The 22898-nt window shown below is 33.5% G+C and overlaps 1 protein-coding gene across 3 annotated transcripts in view; it reads left to right on the top strand.

Annotated features, from left to right (window-relative positions):
- LOC126882235 (septin-2) overlaps positions 1-22898 on the top strand; it is a 135081-nt gene that overhangs the window by 95957 nt on the left and 16226 nt on the right. For 2 of the 3 annotated variants that reach the window (XM_050647059.1, XM_050647057.1), the window contains 2 exons: positions 3536-3832; positions 7659-7821. In XM_050647059.1, the coding sequence (XP_050503016.1) occupies positions 3536-3832; positions 7659-7821 (460 nt within the window). Of the gene's footprint in view, positions 1-3535; positions 3833-7658; positions 9492-22898 lie in introns of those variants that run through there. The other variant, XM_050647058.1, reaches the window with a different exon arrangement.

Below are 22898 nucleotides of genomic sequence, written 5' to 3'. Positions count from 1 at the left end.
TTTTTTTGAACAATTTTGGGTATATTGTTAAAATATTTAATGGTTAAATTAAGTTCACCTTGGTCTTGTCTCTTTAATAATTCACTTCGAGTTTTACTAAAAAGCTCACGTTGCATTTGAGTTTGATCGAGACTTATAAAGATTTTTTTGTCTTTGTTGGTATTGTGTCTATTTTTAAACACCATAAAAGCTTCTTGAGCAGAAGATAGTGTTAGTTTTAGTGGTCGATTGCCATTTTTATTTTTCTTACCCACTCGGATAATTTTTTTAACTTCAACGCTGGATGGGTTATCTACGATTTGAGTTATGAAACTCTTAACTTCTTGAACATCAGAGTTATGATTTGTTTCTGGAAAATTAAAAATCATGAGATTATTTGCTCGTTTTTGCCTCTCCTGTATTTCTGTAATCACTTCTTCGGCACTAAGATTTGACCTCTCTTCTTTTAGATTTTGAATTTCCACTTTCATTTGCCCAACTTCTGCCTTAAGAGCTTCAATCTGCCTCACAAGATTTGGCACATTTTTAAACGCAAGCCTACAGTCAGTACAGAAAAAGTATAAAGATCTCTTCTGCAGAACCACTGCACGTAACTCACTGGCACTGAGACTGGTGCACTCTTCAGTATTATGCAATATTATGTGACAGCTGTCGCACACTACAGATTTATCTCCCACAGGATTTTGACAATTTCCACAATTTCCATTCATGATAATACTTTGAACTAAATTCCTGGACTATAAGGCTTATTAAAAACCAACTTATATTTGGAAACAAGTTAAATTAGCCTCTACTAATTGATGTCAGCAAAAAAGAAGGAAGCAAAAACCAGCTCATTAATAACTTACTGTGGATTTATAACACAATTTAGTCAATTAATTGCACAACAAACACAGGTTCAGCAAAACAAGGTAAATCACTGAATCACTTTGATTTTTCTGCAAATTTACATATAAAATAAAGTTTATTTACTTAACAAAAACCTCTTAAATTCAGCAAAAACATGGCATGACAAATTGTTCCACTTGTATTTAAGAATGTTGAAACTATAATATCTCGTGATCTTTCTCGTGATCTTCGGCCTTCCACCTTTCCTTGTATAATGAGTCGTTCCATGTTTTCTGTGGTTGCTCTCATAAAATGTCCAAAGTATTTTAATTGTTGGAGATGGGCTTTACTGAAGAGTCGTTTGCTAACTATTAACTATGTAACCTCAATAGTCCATTAAGATGTTACATTTTTTAAGCCACACCTTGCATTTGCTGGAGGAGTCAATTTTATTTCTTTAATGTGTAGGGGGGATCAGTAGAAGCTTAAGTTCAAGTTTTTGGGGTCGCCACCTTTGTCCCCCGGCCGCCACCTTGGAAATGGGGTGCAAAGGGGTTTCGCGCTATATCTCGTAAACTACCAACCCTACGGAAAATCTAATTAAACATAAAATGTAGCAAATTAAATTTTCTACAATTTTGTTTTTATTTCAATTTCAACAATTTCCACTATAAAGTTGTTTAATTCTATTTATTTATATAGGTTTTACTGCGCTCCAAACTTGACCAGATTCTCTAATGCTCATAGGGATACAACAAAAACAAAAGTTAGGCTTACTTTTCTATCTATATATATGTTTTATTCATACAATTTATTATGATTTTAACATTTCTATGCTATTATTAATCTGTTTTTGACCTTTCTCCCCACTATAAAACTTATAACCCTAAGCATATATAGAAAAGGCACTAGAAGTTCTTTGAGGACAAATTCGCCGGTTCAGAAGAAGAATGACGCAACCGCAAAATGCAAAATTCTTAAGAAAAGCAAAAAAACGATTTTTGATATCAAAATCATAAAGTATGATTAGCTATTCACCACACCGTGGTCAGGATCTCGAGATATAAGCGTTTTTTGGTGTGTGCCGCTTGTCTTTGAAGTAACATAACTTTTTTCCTATTGTATATTTTGACTTAAATTTTCCAAAAAACTTCTTCATGAATTATATTTTATTGCTGTGTTGGTTAAAATTATAAACTAAAAAGTTTGTCACTCAACTTTTTTAAGTAAACATGAAACTAACGAAATATGATGACAAAATGTTTAGAAATTAACAACTCCTTTTTTAATGTGTTTGAACATTTTGGACTAATTTCATTGTTATCTACATACTTCAAAGATGACACAGTAACATTTTCAAAAGGAAATATTTACAGCGACCAAATATACAGCGAGGTAAATTTGAAAAATCATCAAAATCGAATTTTGGCCTTTTTGTATAAAATTTTATTTTTGAACATGTTCCACCAACTCTAGATAAAAATAAACTGCATATTCGGATTCAGCGACCTCGAAAACATAAAAATATACCAAAATTGGTCATTCACCTTAAATTTGATTTTCGTGGTCGGTGGCATAACGGTTGCTGTCGCGCTCGTCTAATATATAGATAGAAAAGTATTGTTTTTTTATTGTATTCCTATGAGAATTCGAGAATTTGGTCAAGTTTGGAGCGCTGTAAAACCTAGATAATAAATGAAATTAAACAACTTTATAGTGAAAATTGTTCATTGAAAAATCCTCTACAAAATCGCTATGATGTTCTTTTATTGTGAAATGAACGGAAAAAAGTTATAACCTCCAAAAGGAAACTTCTTACGAAATTTTCTCTTATTTTTGTTAATAACTTTTTTGTTGGTCACTTGACGATAAAAAGTAATAGATATAAAATTGTAGAAAATTTAATTTGCTACATTTTATGTGTAATTAAATTTTCTGTATGATTGCTAGTTTAGGAGATACAGCGCGAAAGCCCTTTGCACCCCTTTTTCCAATATGGCGGCCGGGGGGACAAGGGTGACGACCCCAAAAACTTGAACTTAAGCTTCTACTGAACCCCCCTACGCATTAAAAAAAAAAAGAAAATTGACTCCTCTAAGTAATGCAACCGTAAATGTAGCATTTCAATGGCCCACATACAGAGCGTTAATTTTTGTGGTGGCGGCATAGTGCTATGGAATGGTACTTCTTGCAAAGGACCTACCAAACTTGTGGAGGTGATTAGGTGAATGATAGCTGACATGGAGCTGGATTAGGTGAATGACAAAAAACATTTTAGATCATGTTTTGCCATTTGCCAGCTATATTGGATATGACAGATCCGTGCTAATGCACGTTAATGCACGTCTTCATGTCGCTAGGATAGTGAATACTTACCTTGATGAGATTCAATCAAAAAAAATTTAAATACGATCAGGATTTATATGACACTTTAAAATATCGCATTCAGAAAATTAATCCTAAACTTGTGACATAGAGAGAGCTAAGGATCGCAGCACAAAAAAAATTCACTTCACATGATAATTTCAAAATATGCAATATTTTTGCGCGTGAGTGTATATCTGATGATTGTATAGTTTCCAATTTTACTTTATCTAGAGTCTCTTTATTCTCCCTTTATAACATTAGGATTAGTAGCCCAAAAAATTTTATTTGGTAGATTGATATTAAAACGTTTAGTATATTCCTAACATCACTTTAATTTTAGAATGAATCTCACTGCGATTTCGTAAAACTTCGCGAAATGCTGATCCGCACAAATATGGAAGACATGCGTGAAAAAACACATTGCAGACACTACGAATTATACAGGAAGAAACGTCTCGAGCAAATGGGACTAAGTGATGTAGACGAAGACAACAAGCCAGTTAGTTTTCAGCAGACATTCGAAGCCAAAAGATCCACTCATCTGCAGGAATTGCAACAGAAGGAAGATGAAATGAGGCAGATGTTTGTAGTGAGAGTCAAAGAAAAGGAATCTGAATTAAAAGAAGCCGAGAAAGAGGTAATGAAATTGATTCTGAGCTGGAGAATATTTTTTAGAATTCTATACAGAGCTAGCTGAACGTCCCCTCCCCCTCGTACCTTTTGAACGGTTATACTTGTAATAGTGAAATTTGGAGGGAGGAAATAAAAGGACGTAGGCTTCTCAAAAGCCATAACAGGTGATGTAATAGTGACAGATGACGTCTACAGAGATACTTTGACGGATAATTTTAAATGGGACCTTATAGCAAGTGCCATCTTATTTGAAATTCAATTCAATCATACTAATTTTGTTTGGTTTTAAGTTGATTTTGATGAATAAATTAAATAAATACTAAAATTGTAAGCTCGCATTTAATTAATAAAGATTCAAACGTCCGTCTATAGTTATTTGTCAAAAAAAGTTGACGTTGACGTAAAAACAACTAGGGAATTCAAAAACGTCAATTTTTTTGAGAAATAATCATAGGCAGACGTTTGAATCTATTAGTTAAATGCTAAACTACAATTTTATTATTTCTTTAATTTATTCATCCAAGTCGATTTAATCCCAAACAAAATTAGTATGATTGACTAGGTATTTTCAATTCGTTACACCTACCTACAAAATTATGGGTCAAAGTCACTCTGTAACGACATTTGTCACTATTACGTCACCTACTATGACTATTTGAGAAGCCTACATCGTCCGTTTATTTCCTCCCTCCCAATTTCACTATTATAGGTACAACCGTTCAAAAGATACGTGGGGGAGGGGATTTTTGGCTAGCACTGTATAGTTTTTGATTAGTTGAGTGAGGGCCGATTTCTCATACCTAGTTACCTGAGTTAATCTATAGTTCAATTGACTGAGGTTCATCTTTGTACTTCAGTTTTGTTTGGAAATGCAATTCTCATTGTCAGTTCACGTTTTACACCTTAACGTTTGTTGGCAATACAAAAATTCCTAGATTCTAGTAGCTTTCCAGAAATGCCAATAGATGGCAAAAGGTAAGTAAAACTATCGCCATTCTGTCTGACCTTTTTTATGCTGTTTCTGAATAAAGTTAAATTTAAGTCAAAAATGAATAACCATTTTCAGTTCAATTCAATTTTTATATAACATTCCATATGTCTAAATTTATTAGTTTTCGAGATATTTTCATTTTTCATAGCAAATTATTAATTACGGGTCTAAATCTATCCAAATTTTAGGCAAGCCATGACTGAATTGTCTAAAACTGACAATTTACGATTACTGATTTATCAATCTAATCAAAGTTTGCTACAATTTTTGTTATTAACTTTTATTGCTATCTATTACTATAACGGATCTACGGATCTCTACCTCACTAATCAATCACCCTGTATGGATAAATCGATTTTTTTTTTATTTCAAACTATTTTAAAAGTGTAACTAATGCAATGATATTTTAAAGTACGTTAATAAATCGATATCTACAAATTGATGGTGGGTCAGTGGCATTAGACTGTAGATCTAGAGTTCCCTAGTTCGAACACGGCTGTTGCGTATCTTTTTTTATTTTTTTTTTTTTTAATAAATAATTAGTCGAAATATATATAAAATATTAGTCGATCGGATAGCTCAGTGCGACTAGCGGCTGACCTCCACTTCACTTCGACGTGAGGTATGTGAGTTCAAGCCCAGCCAGGCCATCGGAAAAACAAAAAGGTTAACGCGTCAGTATAAAATTCTAAATATGAATCTGGCGCTTAGACTGGAATATGCGGGCATCTGATCGGCCTATGAGGGAGCAGTGCGGCAAGGGATAAGGGCTTGCGACTCGGTGATACTCCCCCATAGATCCCTACCGGAAGGGAGTTCACGACTAAAATACCGGTGTATACATACATTCATACAATAAATAATTAAAAATCGTACAGAATAAGTAAAAACTTCGTTTGTATAATGGTATAAAAAGTTTATTGAAAAACTATTAAAAAGTCATCCAAAAGGATTCGCAAAACGTTTTCGATCTAGATCAGATCGTCTTCAGTGCGTTCTGCTTAGTAGATGAAACTAGCAACCTTATAGAATAGGTGGCATCGAGAAATATGATTTACATTTCGAAAAAATGGTGTTAGTAGCGACTCTAAGCCGATGTTAAAAGATGAATTTAAGAGTGCTCAAAGGGCAACATGATTCAATGCTCGATGATAACGCGTGGTTCTTGCCAGTTCAATGGACACAGACCAACAATAATTAAATAATTAAAAGTTGATATACTTAAAATTCATATTTTATAATTTAATTATTATATATACCATTTTAAACAACCGTGGTATTATAAAAAGTACTTTTTTTATCCTAGTGTAAGTTTTGGAATTATAATTTTAACAGTTAATATACCTACAAAAAATTCATATTTTATTCTTTCGAAACATGTTGTGTCCTGTATATAACAACACAGTGTTATTATAAAAAGTACGTTTTTATTATAGTGTAATTTTTGGAATTTTATGCATTTTATATCGTCAAATTATTTTATATCCTCTCCTATAAATAATAAAAACGTTTTGTTATAAAAAAAGTTCTTTTTTATAAAAGTGTAGTTATTAGGTATTTAATTTTTGGTATCATTTTAAATATTAGAATTAGTTTAATATGTAATAAAAATACAATTAAACTGTTTAAAATATATTTATTTTATTGAAATCATAATATATAACTTCTTACGTGGACACGAAGTACACACACTCTTTTTTGTTGGGAATAGTCGTAGAAAGATCATGTACAGCTCCTGGAGCGAATCATGGCCGGTGAGAGAAACCCTATCTGGGTAAAGATTAGGTGGTTGTAAAACCGACGACAGCGTTTGTCACCGGCCATGGTCCGTTCCGGGAGCTGTATACAACTTGCATTTAATTATTGTCATTATGATGCTCATTGCATAATATAGTATTCTGTATTGTGTGTTGTATTATGTATAATTGTAGATGGTGTGTATCTGACAGTAGTTGTTCTGAAGCTATTTCCTTGTGGCATTTTTATGATTAATTATTTATATGGGAAATAAGCCACAATTAAAATGAAAAAAATAATTTTATTAACGTTTCGACGCCCAAATCGGGTGCCGTTGTCAAAATACAAAATATTACTAAAATAAACTAAAGTGTTGTTGCTAAGCAAAAAAATTCTTCTAATAATTTATTTAATCTCACTCATTTATATTGGCAATTCAGACATATATTATACATTTTAAAGTAGAAGACTTTAAAATGATATTGCCAATATTTATGAGTTGCGTTCCTGGGACGACTTACTGAAAGATAGTTCATTCGATTACATGAAATTAACCCCAACTCAAGAATATCCGTCATAAAAAATTATAGCATGTGATATGTCTTTAAAAAGACAACCAAATGCAACGACAGTAAAATTCTCGCGTTAGAGACTTCATATAAATAATTAATATTTCCCATATAAATAATTAATCTGACAGTAGTATTGGCAACCAGAGCTCGCTCTGGTGATGGGTTTCCTACACATTTTTTTTATTAAGTAAGATGAGAGCTGCTTCTTTTATTTTTATCTTTTTTATGTGTTTTTCTGGACTATTTATACATCTTTCCATTGTTGTACCCTCTGCCCTTTGTTCCAGCCATGTTTGTATATGTGTGATTTGTCGAAGTCTCTGTTTTTGATGTATTATTTCATGCTTGTGAAACGTAATGGTTCTCCCACATAAAATTTGTTACATTCACGAGGTAAATCCTTTGATCTCTCTTGTGTGTTGTTAGGTTTCGTTTTGGAGATAATATAGCTATGTATTGGTTGTTTTGAATATTGTTATGATGTAGGTATTTCCTATCCTTTCGTTTTTAACTTATCAATATTTTTTTAGTTACATGCCAAATTTGACAAACTAAAGAAGGACCATACGGAGGAAAAGAAAAAAATAGAAGATTCCCGCAAAAAGCTTGAAGACGAAATTGTAGAATTCAACAGGCGAAAATCACAGTACCAACAAATGGGTCAGAGCCATCACACTCTCACCCTTGGAAAAAGTAAGAAAAAGTAAAATGCCAGTGTTCGTTTTTGTACTTTTATACAGATTCTTTTATGTTTTTAAGTATTATTTTAGAGGGCAGTCCTAATTTAACTAATTAACCAAAATAAGTTAACCATACCATAAGCCCCCTAATTATATTTTATACAGATAATTGAAAATTGAAACGTTCAAGGATCATTTTCAGCTTGCATATTTAAATGATCAGTTCTCTGATTCAACGATACACATATTCACCGATTTTTACTGAAAGACTGAATCTATAATAAGACTGATATGATATTCCTGGCTTATACAAGAAAATCGAAAAAATCAAAACTATTTGACGAAAATACACACGCGTTAGAATTGTTCATCGTACGCTAAAGATTCATGAAACTCCCGATTTTTTCAGCAAATGATTATTTTACATTTTCTATCAGACAGCCAAGCGGAACAGGCGGCCGAATCACTTTCCTTCACTGCAAGATATGTGTGTACAAACCGTGGCCCGGTGAATAGATAAATAAAAATGGCTAACGCAGCAGTTTAAAATTCTAATGAATCTGAGGCTTAGACTGGAATACGCTGGTGCCTGGTCGGTCTATGAGGGACTGTACGGCAAGGGATAAGGGTTTGTGGCTCAGTGATACTCCTCCATAGATCCCTGCCGGAAGGGCGTTGACGCCTAATATACCGGTCTATACAATACATATATATTATTTAAAGTTTGTTATTTCCTGTTAATATTATTTAATATTAAACTTAATTGTATGGATGCTCTGCTTCTTAGCATTTTTATACTTTTCGATAGGGATCAATGAATAAGGTATTACTTTTGATTCTATACTCTTGGATTTGAAAAATTCCTTTGGTGGGCGTGTGGCTTGAACTACGCCAGCCAGCCTAAGAAAATGGTTGTAAATATTTTGTCATATGTCTTTATGCACAAGATACATCAGGTACTGGCTTACATAAGATACAGGTTTAGTACTTCTTGTAAATTTTCTAAGTAAGACACTCGTGTTGGAGACAGTATAAAGAAAAACATCCGCATGGATAAAATAACACAGCAGAATGTGCATTAATACCAATGTAGTAGATTTAGCAGTATTCTTTTTGAAGCGAAGCTTCTATACTGGTCTTGTACTTTTTCTCTATAGTAAAATGCTGAAGCGAGCGTCACGGAGTAAGTGCCACGATACGGCGTCACGACACGAAAGAAAGCGCTGTGTGCTATTTAAAAATATAGAAAACATGATGAAGGTATAGTCGAAACGCAAATCGGTGGGAATGCGCATTTTATCAATGAAATTCGATATGTATAAGACATTCCAGAAGCCGCTAAAGATAAATTGTTTTAACAACCCATTAATCATTCTGAATTAGTCGACAGATATTAGTACAGTTAAAATAATTAGACGATAACTGGACAATAATGATTATGCAACAGAAATTTAACGTTTTTTCTACTTTAATAACAAAAAAGCAAGTTCATTAGCGGAACCGAATTCAAAATTATTTTGCACATCATATTTGAAACGTTATTAATTGGTTAAAACATATAATTTTTGTTGGCAAAAAATATACTAATTTGTCTGGACTAAATTACAGTTATGTTTATCTTAGAACGGATATGTTAATATCAACATTTACACAATGTTGCCAAACTGAATTTTGTTATATTCGGTGTAAATTTTCCAACCGATTCCCGCGCCGACTATAAATACAAAAAAACATAATAGCTATGCGTAGGAAGGGAAGAGACAAAGCCTGACCCTGGAAGAGGAGACAATTGCAAGCCGCAATGAATACGTATATCTGGTAATAAAACTAACGAGTACTGGACGAAACGAAGAAAATATTAAAGAAATTATAGTAAAGGGAAACAGGTACATAATGGGAGCCCTGAATTCGGTACTGTGGCAAAAAATATAAGAACAGAAAATAAAAAACGATACCACCAGTATAATACCGATAAAACCAGTATTAACCTATGGCGCTGAAGTCTGGCAATTAACCAAAAAGTAAAACGATAAATTACTAGTCACTGAGATGGATTTTTGGAGGAGGTCAGCAAGAAGATCTAGACTAGAACACATAAGAAACAACGATGTTAGACAACAAATGGGAATAGAAAGAATAATCATAGATGACATCGAAAGACAACAGCAATATGGTATGGACACGTAAGACGAATGGAAGAAAAAATAATTCAAAAAAAGTGTTAGAATGGACTCCCACAGAAAAACGAGAACGAGGAAGACCAACAACCACATGAATAAAGGGCATCTCCAAGGCGATGTCAGAAAGAAATTAAGACAAGAAGACTACCACAATAGAAAGGGGTGGCGATTAGGAATGGAAAGGCCCGGAAAACTATAAAAGTGGTTTAACATAATGTATGAAAAAGTATGAAACTTCGCGATAGTCTACTGTACCACTTTTTTTTCTATCTTGACTTGCAAATGTGTAAATGTGAAAGCAACAAAACGAGTATGTATTAGTTGCGTGAGCAAATTTATAAAATTGTATGCAGTTGTTTTCTGATTCTTGAAAGTATTGTAACAGTTTCAAATTCAGTATATTTTAGGACTGTCTGCATATTTTGTGAGTATGTGTTTAGAAACGCTTAAATATGAAATTTTAGCTATTAGATTTCATATTTCTGAATGGTGTAAGTTTAGTCAGATCTTGAATATTTACATTAATAAATAATTAGGTATACTATATTACAATGAATTAAAAATTATTTATACCGTAAGAAAGATTAATGAAAGATTTATTATGTGTTTGCAATTATATAGTTGTTAATACTAACAAAACATTTTATAAATGTATAAAATACCTATATAAATCTATTGATTGTATTAATTTTGTATTGTAGAATTATAATCGATATAAAATATACCATATAATACCAACTAGTATCGTTAGACTTTTGACATTCTTCCCAAACTCTAAAAACTCTACAAGAGATCCTAAATTACTTCAAAGAAGTTTTTGCCATAACTATAGAAATTATGTATTTTAGCATGAAGGCGAAACATTTATAATCTTGCTTCGTGCGATAAATTCACAGTTGTTGAGATAAAGGCCAATATGATTTCATTTAAATTTCATATATATCGCCGGTCCGGAATAAGAATGACGTAACTGCAAAAAGGACGTAACTCCAAATTTCTCAGGAGAGCAAAAAACAATTTTTAAATATTTAAAATAGGGTTTAAATGAGGAGTAATCGTCCAGGAGCATCGGTATGGCATTTATTATTACAATGATGGCTTTTATTTTTATCCCTATTGGTTCGAATTTCATTATCTTAATTTAATCCCCCCATTTCAACCCTTTTTACAGTTGCGTCGTTCTTCATCTAAAAATTTTTAAATACACTGGCGGGCAAAAAATTTAGTTCACTAGATGAATTATACACGTTTGATGCCTCGAATTTCCTAAACCTGTTGTCCGATTTGAGTGATTTTTTTAGTATGTTGTAGGCGTATTATTTAAGAATATCGGTATAATATTGTTGCTAGACAAGTAAATGTCATTTTATACCGGGTGTAACAATCATACTGTGTTTTTCCTTAAAGTTCAGAACACTCTGTGGAATATTATAGCATAGATAAAATATTGAAATTACAACTTAATTGTAGCCTTAGGCTTTCTTACCATTTTCTTTTTTGATTCATTTGCTTATGTTGGATAATAAAAAAGTTAGGTACTTTAACAACTAGCCGTGTTCTTCATCAATACAGGGTGTTTCTAAATAAGTGCGAGAAACTTTAAGGGGAAATTCTGCATGAAAAATAATGACTTATTGTTTTATAAACATATGTCCACAAATGCTTCGTTTCCGAGATACGAGATGTTGAATTTTTTCTTACAAACTGTCTGTTTATTTGTTGCTCTAAAACCGATTGAGATATGCAGCTGAAATTTGGTAGGTTTTAAGAGGTAGTTATTGCGCATTTTTTGACATACAATAAACAATTTTATATTGACCATTGGCGTGCATACGGGATGTATCTAAAATATTTATACCCGTATGCACGCCAATGGTGAATATAAAATTGTTTATTGTATGTCAAAAAATGCGCAATAACTACCTCTTAAAACCTACCAAATTTCAGTTGCATATCTCAATCGATTTTAGAGCAACAAATAAACAGACAGTTTGTAAGAAAAAATTCAACACCTCGTATCTCGGAAACGAAGCATTTGTGGACATATGTTTATAAAACAATAAGTCATTATTTTTCATGCAGAATTTCCCCTTAAAGTTTGTCGCACTTATTTAGAAACACCCTGTATTGATGAAGAACACGGCTAGTTGTTAAAGTACGTAACTTTTTTATTATCCAACATAAGCAAATGAGTCAAAAAAGAAAATGTTAAGAAAGCCTAAGGATACAATTGAGTTTTAATTTCAATATTTAATCTATGCTATAATATTCCTCAGACTGTTCCGAACTTTAAGGAAAAAACACAGTGTGATTGATACACCCGGTATAAAATGGCATTTACTTGTCTAGCAACAATATTAATACATTGAGATTCTTAAATAATAAAGCTATAAGATACTAAAAAAAGCACCCAAATCGGACTACAGGTTTAGGAAATTCGAGGCATCAAACGTGTATAATTCATCTAGTGACCTAAATTTTTTGCCCGCCAGTGTATTTAAAGTAGTTATTAACTACAGAGTAACCCTCCGGAGCATAGGTATGGCGTTTATTCTTACAATGATGGCTTTAAGTTTCATCCCTATTGGTTCGAATTTAATTATCTTAATTTAATCCACCCACTTTCAACCCTATGTACAGTTGCGTCATTCTTGATCTTAAAATTTTTCTGCAAACAAAATTATTTTTAAATATTTAGTATGCCGTTTATTCTTACAGCGATGGCTTTTGTTTTCATCCCTATTGGTCCGAATTTCATTATCTTTATTTATTCCCCCCTTTTGAACCCTATTTACATTATTCATCTGAAACAAGGTCCAAAATGGTGCATATATCAATAACGACGCAACTACCCTGCAGTGGCTCAGCACATAGTAACAGCTCTGTTGATTTTGTATCATAATATGTACACAGTATTTTAGAATTTAATTACGCAATAAACAGGAATTGACAAAATTTGCAGTTACGTCATTCTTATTCCGGGCCGGCGATATTATGGTTTCTTCATTATTGTTTTTCATATACAGTCTTCCAAAAGGGATATGATGGTTTGGTGCCTAAATAAAATAAAAAGAATATAGTACGGGAGATACTGCTAGATTTGAAGTAGTCATCTTATACTGACTGAAAATTCTATAAAGTAACAGTTTTCCCTTGTAATTGAGGCAGTGGCAGCTGCCCCAATAACGGTAAAGTTAGAGATGACAGCATATGAAAGTCCTTTAACGAAATTGACTAAGTATATGCATACCGTGCAAACATTTATGAGGCAGTTCTTTAGATGATTTTAAACTAAAAAAATAGTAATCAGCTATATTGAATACAGGAGATCATATTATTATGTCAGTCACGTAGAACTACTAGTCTACATGAAGATATCTAATTTTTGTAATTAAAGTAAATTTTTTACCTATACATGGGATCATATGTCAGTCACATACATGAAGATATATTTTAATTATTGAATGATATTGACAGAATTAAAGTCATTTTAGTTATGAAATTCATACAGTTGTCACTTTGAACGTACACACTATGACCTTTGGGTTATGAGGCGATCGCTGTTGTTGTTATTTTGGATTCTCCTCTACCTAATAGCGATAATTCTGCTTATTGACGTGTCTGTTCAAATGAAATCTTGCAGAGTGGTGAGCAGTTCAAAATTGGTGAACCTTTGTAGCAATTCACTGATAAATCTTAAGTTGATTAGCGTAATCAGAATCCTTCAGTTTTTACATCAACGGGGTTTTATAGGCTCTGAAACAGTAAGTTTTTTTAACTAATCATAAAATTTATTTTTCGATAGTGAATGCTGGTCCCTTTTTGTAAGTGGATAATGATGGATTTTCTCTAACTGTACTCTTTAATCTAGGATCAAAAGAAATAAACTTTTCAAAAATGCACCTCCGACTTAATCGAAGTATATTGTCAGATCCACAGACAAAAAAAAGTTGGTTTGTACCAAAAAAATGAATGTGCAAATGTGGTATCTGAAATATGGTTAAATGGGGATCTTCTTCTTCTTCACGTGCCATCTTTGCGACGGAGGTTGGCAATAATCATGGCTATTCTAATCTTAGATGCTGCTGCTCTGAATAGTTCGGTTGATGTGCATCTGTACCATTCCATCAAGTTACGCCACCATGAGATTCTTCTCCTTCCTACACTTCTCTTGCCCTGGATTTTCCCCTGTGTAATTAATTGACGTATAACATGCCCCAAGTATTGCAGCTTTCGTGCTGGGGATGTTTCTAAATGGGGATGTTCCTAACTAAATAATTGATTGATTGAACACAAGCTTTCCTACGATCAAAAACCAATTTCATCATCATTCTCTTTGCCTTATCCCCATGCGGGGTTGGCTTCCCTAATTGCATTTGTCGACACAATTCTATCTTGGGTCATATCAATGTTAATCCTCTTTACCCACATGTCCTGCCTTATCGTCTCCCACAGGTCTTCTTTGGTCTTCCTCTCCTACTCCTCCCAGGAATCTGCACTTCAGTTATTCTTCGTATTGGGTGATTAACGTCTCGACGTTGAACATGACCAAATCATCTTATGCTCTCTCATTTTGGCATCAATTGGTGCCACACCTAGACTTCCCCTAATGTACTCATTTCTAATTTTATCTTTCTTTGTCACTCCATTCGTCCATCTAAGCATTCTCATTACCGCCACATGCATTCGTTGTTCCTCTTTCTTTTTCACGGCCCAACATTCAGTTTCGTTCATCATAGCCGGTCTTATGGCTGTTTTATAGAATTTTCCCTTCAGCTTTATTGGAATTTTTCTGTCACACAACACACCACTCGCTTCTTTCCACTTCATCCATCCAGCCCTAATTCTACTGCATGCATCTCCATCTATTTCTCCATTACTCTGTAATACCGATCCTAGGTACTTAAAACTATTGCTTTTCACAATCATTTCACCATCCAAAGATACCATTTTATTTGTAGTAACTCCAGCTTTAGATGAACATTCCTTATACTATGTTTTTGTCCTACTAAGTTCTAAACCTTTTTCCTTCAGAGCTTGTCTCCACTGTTCCAGTTTTTGTTTTAAGTCTCTTTCACTATTTCCTATTAACACTACATCATCAGCATACATTAGGCACCATGGAATGCTACCCTGTAGTTTCGCTATTATCTGGTCCAAACTGAGAATAAATAAGGACTAAGCACCGAGCCTTGGTGCAGTCCTACTTTCACCTGAAATTTATCAGTCTCTCCCACACTAGTCGTTACTCCCTCATACATATCTCTCACAATCTTTACATATTCGCCAGGGACTCATTTCATATTGAGTGTCCACCACAGAATCTCTCGAGGAACTCTATCATATGCTTTCTCGAGATCAATGAATACCATATGAGCGTGGGTCTTTTTATTCCTGTATTTTTTCATCAGTTGCCTTACAATGAAAATTGCATCTGTTGTTGATCTGCCCTGCATAAAGCCAAATTGATTATCGGATATTTCGGTTTCTTCACGTATCCGTCTATCAATTACTCTCTCCCATATTTTCATGGTGTGGCTAAGTAGTTTTATAGCCCTGTAGTTTGTACATTGTTGTACGTCTCCCTTGTTTTTGTAGACAGGTACTAATATACTGCTTCTCCATTCGTCTGGCATTTGTCCAACTTCCATAATTCTATTAAGTAGACCTGCTAGCCAACTTATTCCTGTCTCGCCCAATGCTCTCCATACTTCCCCAGGAATATCATCTGGCCCGACTGCTTTTCCTTTCTTTATTTTTTGAGGCGCTTGAGCCACTTCCTCGTTTGTTATTCTGGTAACCATTGCTGTTACTGTCTCCGTTAACTCCCCAGGCTGTCTGTCAAATTCTACATTTAATAAACTGTCAAAATACTTTCTCCAACTCTTTTTGACATCCTTTTCGTGAATTAGTATTTTATTATTTTCATCTCGGATACATCTAATCTGATTAAAATCTCTTGCTTTCTTTGCTCTCTGTTTGGCTATTTTATATATCTTTGCTTCGCCTTCACTGGTATCAAGTTGATCGTATACGTTTGAATACGCTTCTGCTTTAGCTTTTGCTACTGCTACTTTCGCTTCCTTTTTGGCGACCATATAGTTTTGAAGATTTATGTCCGATCTGGTTTCTTGCCACTTTTTATATAATTTTCCCTTCTCTTATTTTTCCTTGTACTTAAGATAAAAATAAAACAATTATTTAAGTCTGCGTTATAGGTTTTGAAAAGGCGTTTAATACTGTACAACATGATAGGCTGTTTAAGTATCTAGAAATGATTTGAATAGATGATAAAGATCTGAGACTTTTACAACGTCTATATTGGCTTCTATTCTGGTTGTGTGTTACCCCCAACTGTGTTTAACGTGTACTCGGAAATAATATTTAACCAAGCCTTGGAAGGGCACCATGGAGTTCGAATTGGGGGAGAAACCATTACCAACACCAGATATGCAGATGACACAGCGATCATGGATGGAAGTGTCGAAGATCTTCAATTCCTTATAGATCGAGTACTTGAGAATGCTCCAATAACGGGCTTGCTATAAATAGATAAAAAAAAGTTACTTGTGGTTAGTAAACAAGACGTTGGTCCTATGCAACTATTGTTGGCCAATTGTCAACCATGGGCCGATTACAAACGTTAACCATTTTGAATGCCTAGAATGTTGGATAAATGAGACACTAAATCCTGATGAAAAAATTAAAACTCATATCAAACTTAGATAATATCTATATATATTAGCGTATATTATACGCTGTGCAATTCTCAGCTGAATTTACAACTAAGAATTAAGTTACTAAACTATTATGTGTATCCTGTATTAATATATGGATGTGAAACCTGGATCATGAAGGTTAATATAATGAACAAATTAGAAGCCTTCGACATGTCATATCGTAGAATGCTCAAAATATCATGAGTTCAACGCATTTCAAACACAGACGTTTAAACAGAATAGGTCAAGGCGAAGGTGACTTGACGAAAATGATAAAAAAAATAAAATACTAAGTTTTCAATCTAATAGCACATAAAACAACATCAAAAAATGTTACTCCACATCCTACCAGACTGAAAACAATGGGAACCTTCTCTAGTTACACCTCCGAGGCTTCTACAATTTGAAAGCCATACGGATGCTGAGACTAAGGAAGATGAGGGAATTTTACAATTTATAATTCACATCCCATCTGCTCAGATATGCAGATGACACAGCGATCATGGATGGAAGTGTCGAAGATCTTCAATTCCTTATAGATCGAGTACTTGAGAATGCTCCAATAACGGGCTTGCTATAAATAGATAAAAAAAAGTTACTTGTGGTTAGTAAACAAGACGTTGGTCCTATGCAACTATTGTTGGCCAATTGTCAACCATGGGCCGATTACAAACGTTAACCATTTTGAATGCCTAGAATGTTGGATAAATGAGACACTAAATCCTGATGAAAAAATTAAAACTCATATCAAACTTAGATAATATCTATATATATTAGCGTATATTATACGCTGTGCAATTCTCAGCTGAATTTACAACTAAGAATTAAGTTACTAAACTATTATGTGTATCCTGTATTAATATATGGATGTGAAACCTGGATCATGAAGGTTAATATAATGAACAAATTAGAAGCCTTCGACATGTCATATCGTAGAATGCTCAAAATATCATGAGTTCAACGCATTTCAAACACAGACGTTTAAACAGAATAGGTCAAGGCGAAGGTGACTTGACGAAAATGATAAAAAAAATAAAATACTAAGTTTTCAATCTAATAGCACATAAAACAACATCAAAAAATGTTACTCCACATCCTACCAGACTGAAAACAATGGGAACCTTCTCTAGTTACACCTCCGAGGCTTCTACAATTTGAAAGCCATACGGATGCTGAGACTAAGGAAGATGAGGGAATTTTACAATTTATAATTCACATCCCATCTGCTCAGCGTGGTAAAGTTCCAACGAGAATGGTTCCCTTCGTACTCCAATCAGAGTAAACATGTAAATCAAAAATGAAAAAATTGAAAATGGTTATTCATTTTTGAAAAAAAAAATACTTGAATAATATCTGAAGCATATAATGTTATGTAGCAGATACTGGATACTACAGTTAATACTCAACGGAAACATTGAGGAAAAAGAGGAGTTAGTAGGAACAAATATTCATGGTTTCGAAACCTTCCTCAAGGGATTGGTTTATCAGCAGATTAATTATTATATACCGCGGAAGGTTGAGAACAATATCGGCAAATTGAAAAAGATGTTACAAGAATGTTTTCAGGTTCGACACTCCGTTGTATCTAAAAAAAGTTCATTAATAGCAAACTAAAAATGTGTTAATAGCTTAACGGTCCCTAGTCGAACAAACTTTAATGTACGGGAACACTGGAACAGGTTACAGGTTTCGAACGTCAGACTACGAAAACGTCCCTTATATTTTATCGGACATAACTTCCAATTGATTTGTTACCGTTTCTTTAAACTCTCATGCAAAAATCAGACTGCTATTTATTACCAACATAATTCCTGTCATCCTCGACACCGTAAGGTACAAGAGGACGGCTTAAGTAAGTAAGTAAGTAAGTATAATTCCTGTCATTTAACATGATCTACGTGTCGGACTTATTAAAATGCCTAACATATTTGTCGGATAAACATTTTTTCATATATTATATAAAGTTTGCTACTGATAAACTTCTGCTATTTTTCACAATCATAAACTTGTCAGGATACGTTCCACAATTACAACTTCCCCTGTTCCAGTGTTCCCATACATCAAAGTTTGTCCGACTAGACATCGTTAAGCGATTTACAAATTTTCAGCTTGTTATTAATAAACTTTTTTTGGTACGCGGGATTTAGGCCTATTCTTTTTGCCAATCGTTTACTAACGAGTTTATGGTAAACTTTATCTCTATTTCTCCACATTATTTCCAACTCTAGAATTTGTCTTGGTGACCATTTACTTGTCATACTTTTGTTTCAGTAGCAGCTCAATTTTTATTATATTTTCTTATCTTCTTTATTATCGTTTGTTTTCTGTTGCCATACATTATTATTAATATGGTTTTTTATGCAACCTTTGCAAATTTAAATATCAGTTTATATGGTATTAAACAAGAATTAAAATATAATGAGAGTCACATTTTACATTTTTTGTTTTGTCGTTTCAATTTCCAATACGGAAATCGTTTAAAAACATTAGGTCTGGATCCCGCGTATGAAAAAAAAAGTTGATTAAAAGCAAGCTGAAAATTTGTTAATAGCTTAAGGGTGTCTAGTCGGACAAATTTTGATATATGGGAACACTGGAACAGGGGCAGTTTTAATTGTGGAACAGGTTAAAATTTCGGAACGGTCAGACCACGAAAACGGCACATGTATTTTGTCCGACAGAACAGACTTCAACTCTCCGAACAGAGATTAAACTCTCATGCAAAAATCAGACTGCTATTTATCACCAAATGGGCGTTTTAATGAGTGGAACATGTAGAATATGTCAAATGACAGGAATTATGACAGGTAATAAATAGCAGTCTGATTTTTGCATGAGAGTTTAATGTCTGTTCGGAGAGTTTAAGTCTATTCTGTCGGACAAAATAAATGTGCCGTTTTCGTGGTCTGACCGTTTCAAATTTTTAAACTGTTCCATAATTAAAACTGCCCCTGTTCCAGTGTTCCCATATATCAAAGTTTATCCGACTAGACACCCTTAAGCTATTAACAAATTTTCAGCTTGCTATTAATTAACTTTTTTTTCATACGCGGGATCCAGACCTAATAATAAATATAATTTATTAATGATCTAACCTAACCTATAAATGTTTATAAATTGGCGCTGGGTAGAAATAGCAATTTGACAGTTGACTTACTTGGCCCCGATCTTGTAGGAGGTAGCCATATTTTTGAGTGGAATTCTGAGAGGTATTCCGCTGTATCCTCGGATCGATATCAAATTTTGCTGCCAAATTCTGATCCTGTACTTATGTAGTTAAGTATATATGATATGTCACTGACCTACTACTGTCTCGTTAATGTTGGTATAGTCTTACTGCTGACTTCTTTCAATATTCTGATACATGGAATTCTTTCAATATTGGCAACGGAGTCAATACATTTTTCTTCATTTAATAAGATAATGAGCCGACTGCATCTTATAAGTACTTGGGACATGAAATTCGTTCGGGAAGAGATAACCAGACCTGCGAGCTCCCACGTCGCATAGGATTAGCCTGGGCAGCGTTTGGTAAACTGAACTATGTATTTAAATCGGACATGCCCATATGCCTCAAAAGAAAAATCTTTGACCAGTGTGTGTTACCTGTACTCAGTTATGGAGCCGAAACATTAACACTAACAAAAACGGTAGTGAACCAGATTCGCGTAACTCAGAGGGCTATGGAGCGCAAGATGTTGGGTGTCTCCCTGAGAGACCGAATCCCAAACGAAGAAATACACCGTAGAACAAAAACCACAGACGCTGTCGAAAAAATCGCGTCGATTAAGTGAAATTGGGCAGGACACGTCGCCAGATTGTCAGACAACCGATGGACAAAACGTATTGTCGAGTGGAGGCCGCGAGAAGAAGCACTACGGAGCAGAGGACGCGCACTAACCAGATGGGCCGATGATTTGAAGCATGCTATCGTAACTGGATGCAAGCCGCACAAAACAGAGACAGATGGAAAGAGCTGGGGGAGACCTATGTCCAGCAGTGGACGAGTACTGGTTGATGATGAGTAAGATGAGAGCTGCTTCTTTGAACAGCAAAACTAGTTTCCTGATTTTGCTGTTCGTTTCTATTATGACTATCTATTAGGGATGGGAAAAACCTACCGGTTATAACCAAACTCGGTTTTTTACTCCGCAATAGTTGTTTTTTTGTCCCGGTTATAACCGGTTTTTCTTTTTAAAATAACCGGTGAAAAACCGAACACCGGTTTTTGGAATAACCGCTTTTTTTGACCGGTTATATCCGCCAGGTCAAGCCTCGAGTAAAAAAACTGTATAACCGAAAACCGGTGTTTTGTCAACAACCGCCATCCCTACTGTCTTTCCGTTGAACTCTGTTCTCATTATTCCAGGCAGGTTTGTATCTCTGAGATCTGTCAAAGTTTTTTGCTTTTAATGTATCTCATGCTTATTGGTCCTAACACTTAAAGGTCTTGATGTTTCCACCAGATAAAAATTGTTGCATTCACAAGATATTTCACAAATTAATGCAGTTCTTAATGAATGTCCCGTATGTTGCTGGTTTGGTTTTGGAAATAATAGATTTGAGTGTTCACTGTTTTACTTGTGATTTATTTGATTCCTATCCATTATAATTTTTCTAGTAAGCCTTTTACATATTATCGTACTGTTGTTATCTTCAAATCCCTTCTTGTGAGTATTTCTGGATCGTTTTTGTTGTTTTTTGTTTTCTAAATTTATCTTATAAATGTATTAAAGACAAACTTATTGACTTTAACTTGACTGGTTTTTATCCAACTTGACTTAATGCTAATGTCAACAAAGATCTTTTTAGCGGTCAATCGTAATCGACTGTGTATAATAGCAAGCGAATGCCAATTGTTATCTTTATAATAGTAAAGAATAATAATAATAATGAATAATAATATAAATTATAAAAGTTTAACAACGAACTTACACCATTTGACACACTTTGAATAACAACATTAAACAATACTAACAGCCAGTAATTTTCAGTTTATAACATTACTTACTATTTGTTTTTTTAATATTTTTATCAGTTGTTTAGTTAACCTTATATCCCTAAATCATATGTTTAGAAAGAAAAAGTTAAATAATATACTATGACAAAAACTTATGCAAAAATACAGACCCTAACCAAATATTTTGCATATAACTAAAATATGACTAAATTATTATCAAAATGGCATAATACCCCAGAAAAATAAACTTTTTTCATTCATTTCAATATTATAGATTGCGTAAAATTGCATACGTAAAACTACGACTGTAAATGGAAATGTTTAACAGGCGACTTTCTTGAAAATACTTGAAACAAGAAAGTTATTGCAAATTAAAGCAGAAAGTAAGCCTTTGTATTCACTTGTTTATAATCGTTATTTGATAAGTATGCGAGGTATATTTATCAATCAACGTTATAATTATTAAAATAAACAATAAAAATATTTAAAACAAATTGCTCAATGTGAGTGTTTATGTATAGGGTTATTCACTATATTTTGACCCCCTGTAAACTGCCTTATTTACAAAATTAGAAAAAAAATGTAAAATACAAAAGTTATTCGATTTTTGACATATATATCGTACTAGTGACGTAATCAATCTGGGCGTAATGACGTAATCGACTATTTTTTAAATGAGAATAGGGGCCGTGTGCTAGCTCGTTTGAAAGGTTATTGAATTATCTTTTCAGTAATATAAACATTAAGATAATTATTTATACAGGGTGTACAAAAAAATTTTGTTGCATTAAATTAATTGGCAAAAAAAGAAGAATGTATGTAATTTATTTAATTCAAAATATCTTCTACTGCTGTCAGAAAACAGAAATAAATGTTTATTGAACAAATAAACATTACTTTTCACTTAATTTCAATGTTCAAGCTGCCACCCATCTGCCTCTTAACTGACAGTCTGAACATTGAATTTAAGCAAAAAGCAATGTTTATTTTGTGCAATAAACTTTTATTTCTGTTTTCTAAGAAGCAGTAGAAGACATTTTGAATTAAATAAGTGACATACATTCTTCTTTTATGTCAATTAATTGAATTAAAAAAATTTTTTTTGGATACCCTGTATAAATGATTATCTTAATGTTTATATTACTGAATAGATAATTCAATAACCTTTCAAATAATCTAGCACACTACCCCTATTCTCATTTAAAAAAATAGTCGATTGCGTCATCACGCT

Source organism: Diabrotica virgifera, chromosome 3, assembly GCF_917563875.1.
Source record: "Diabrotica virgifera virgifera chromosome 3, PGI_DIABVI_V3a".
NCBI classification, from domain to species: domain Eukaryota; kingdom Metazoa; phylum Arthropoda; class Insecta; order Coleoptera; family Chrysomelidae; genus Diabrotica; species Diabrotica virgifera.
This window is presented reverse-complemented; position numbering and strand designations above follow the sequence as displayed.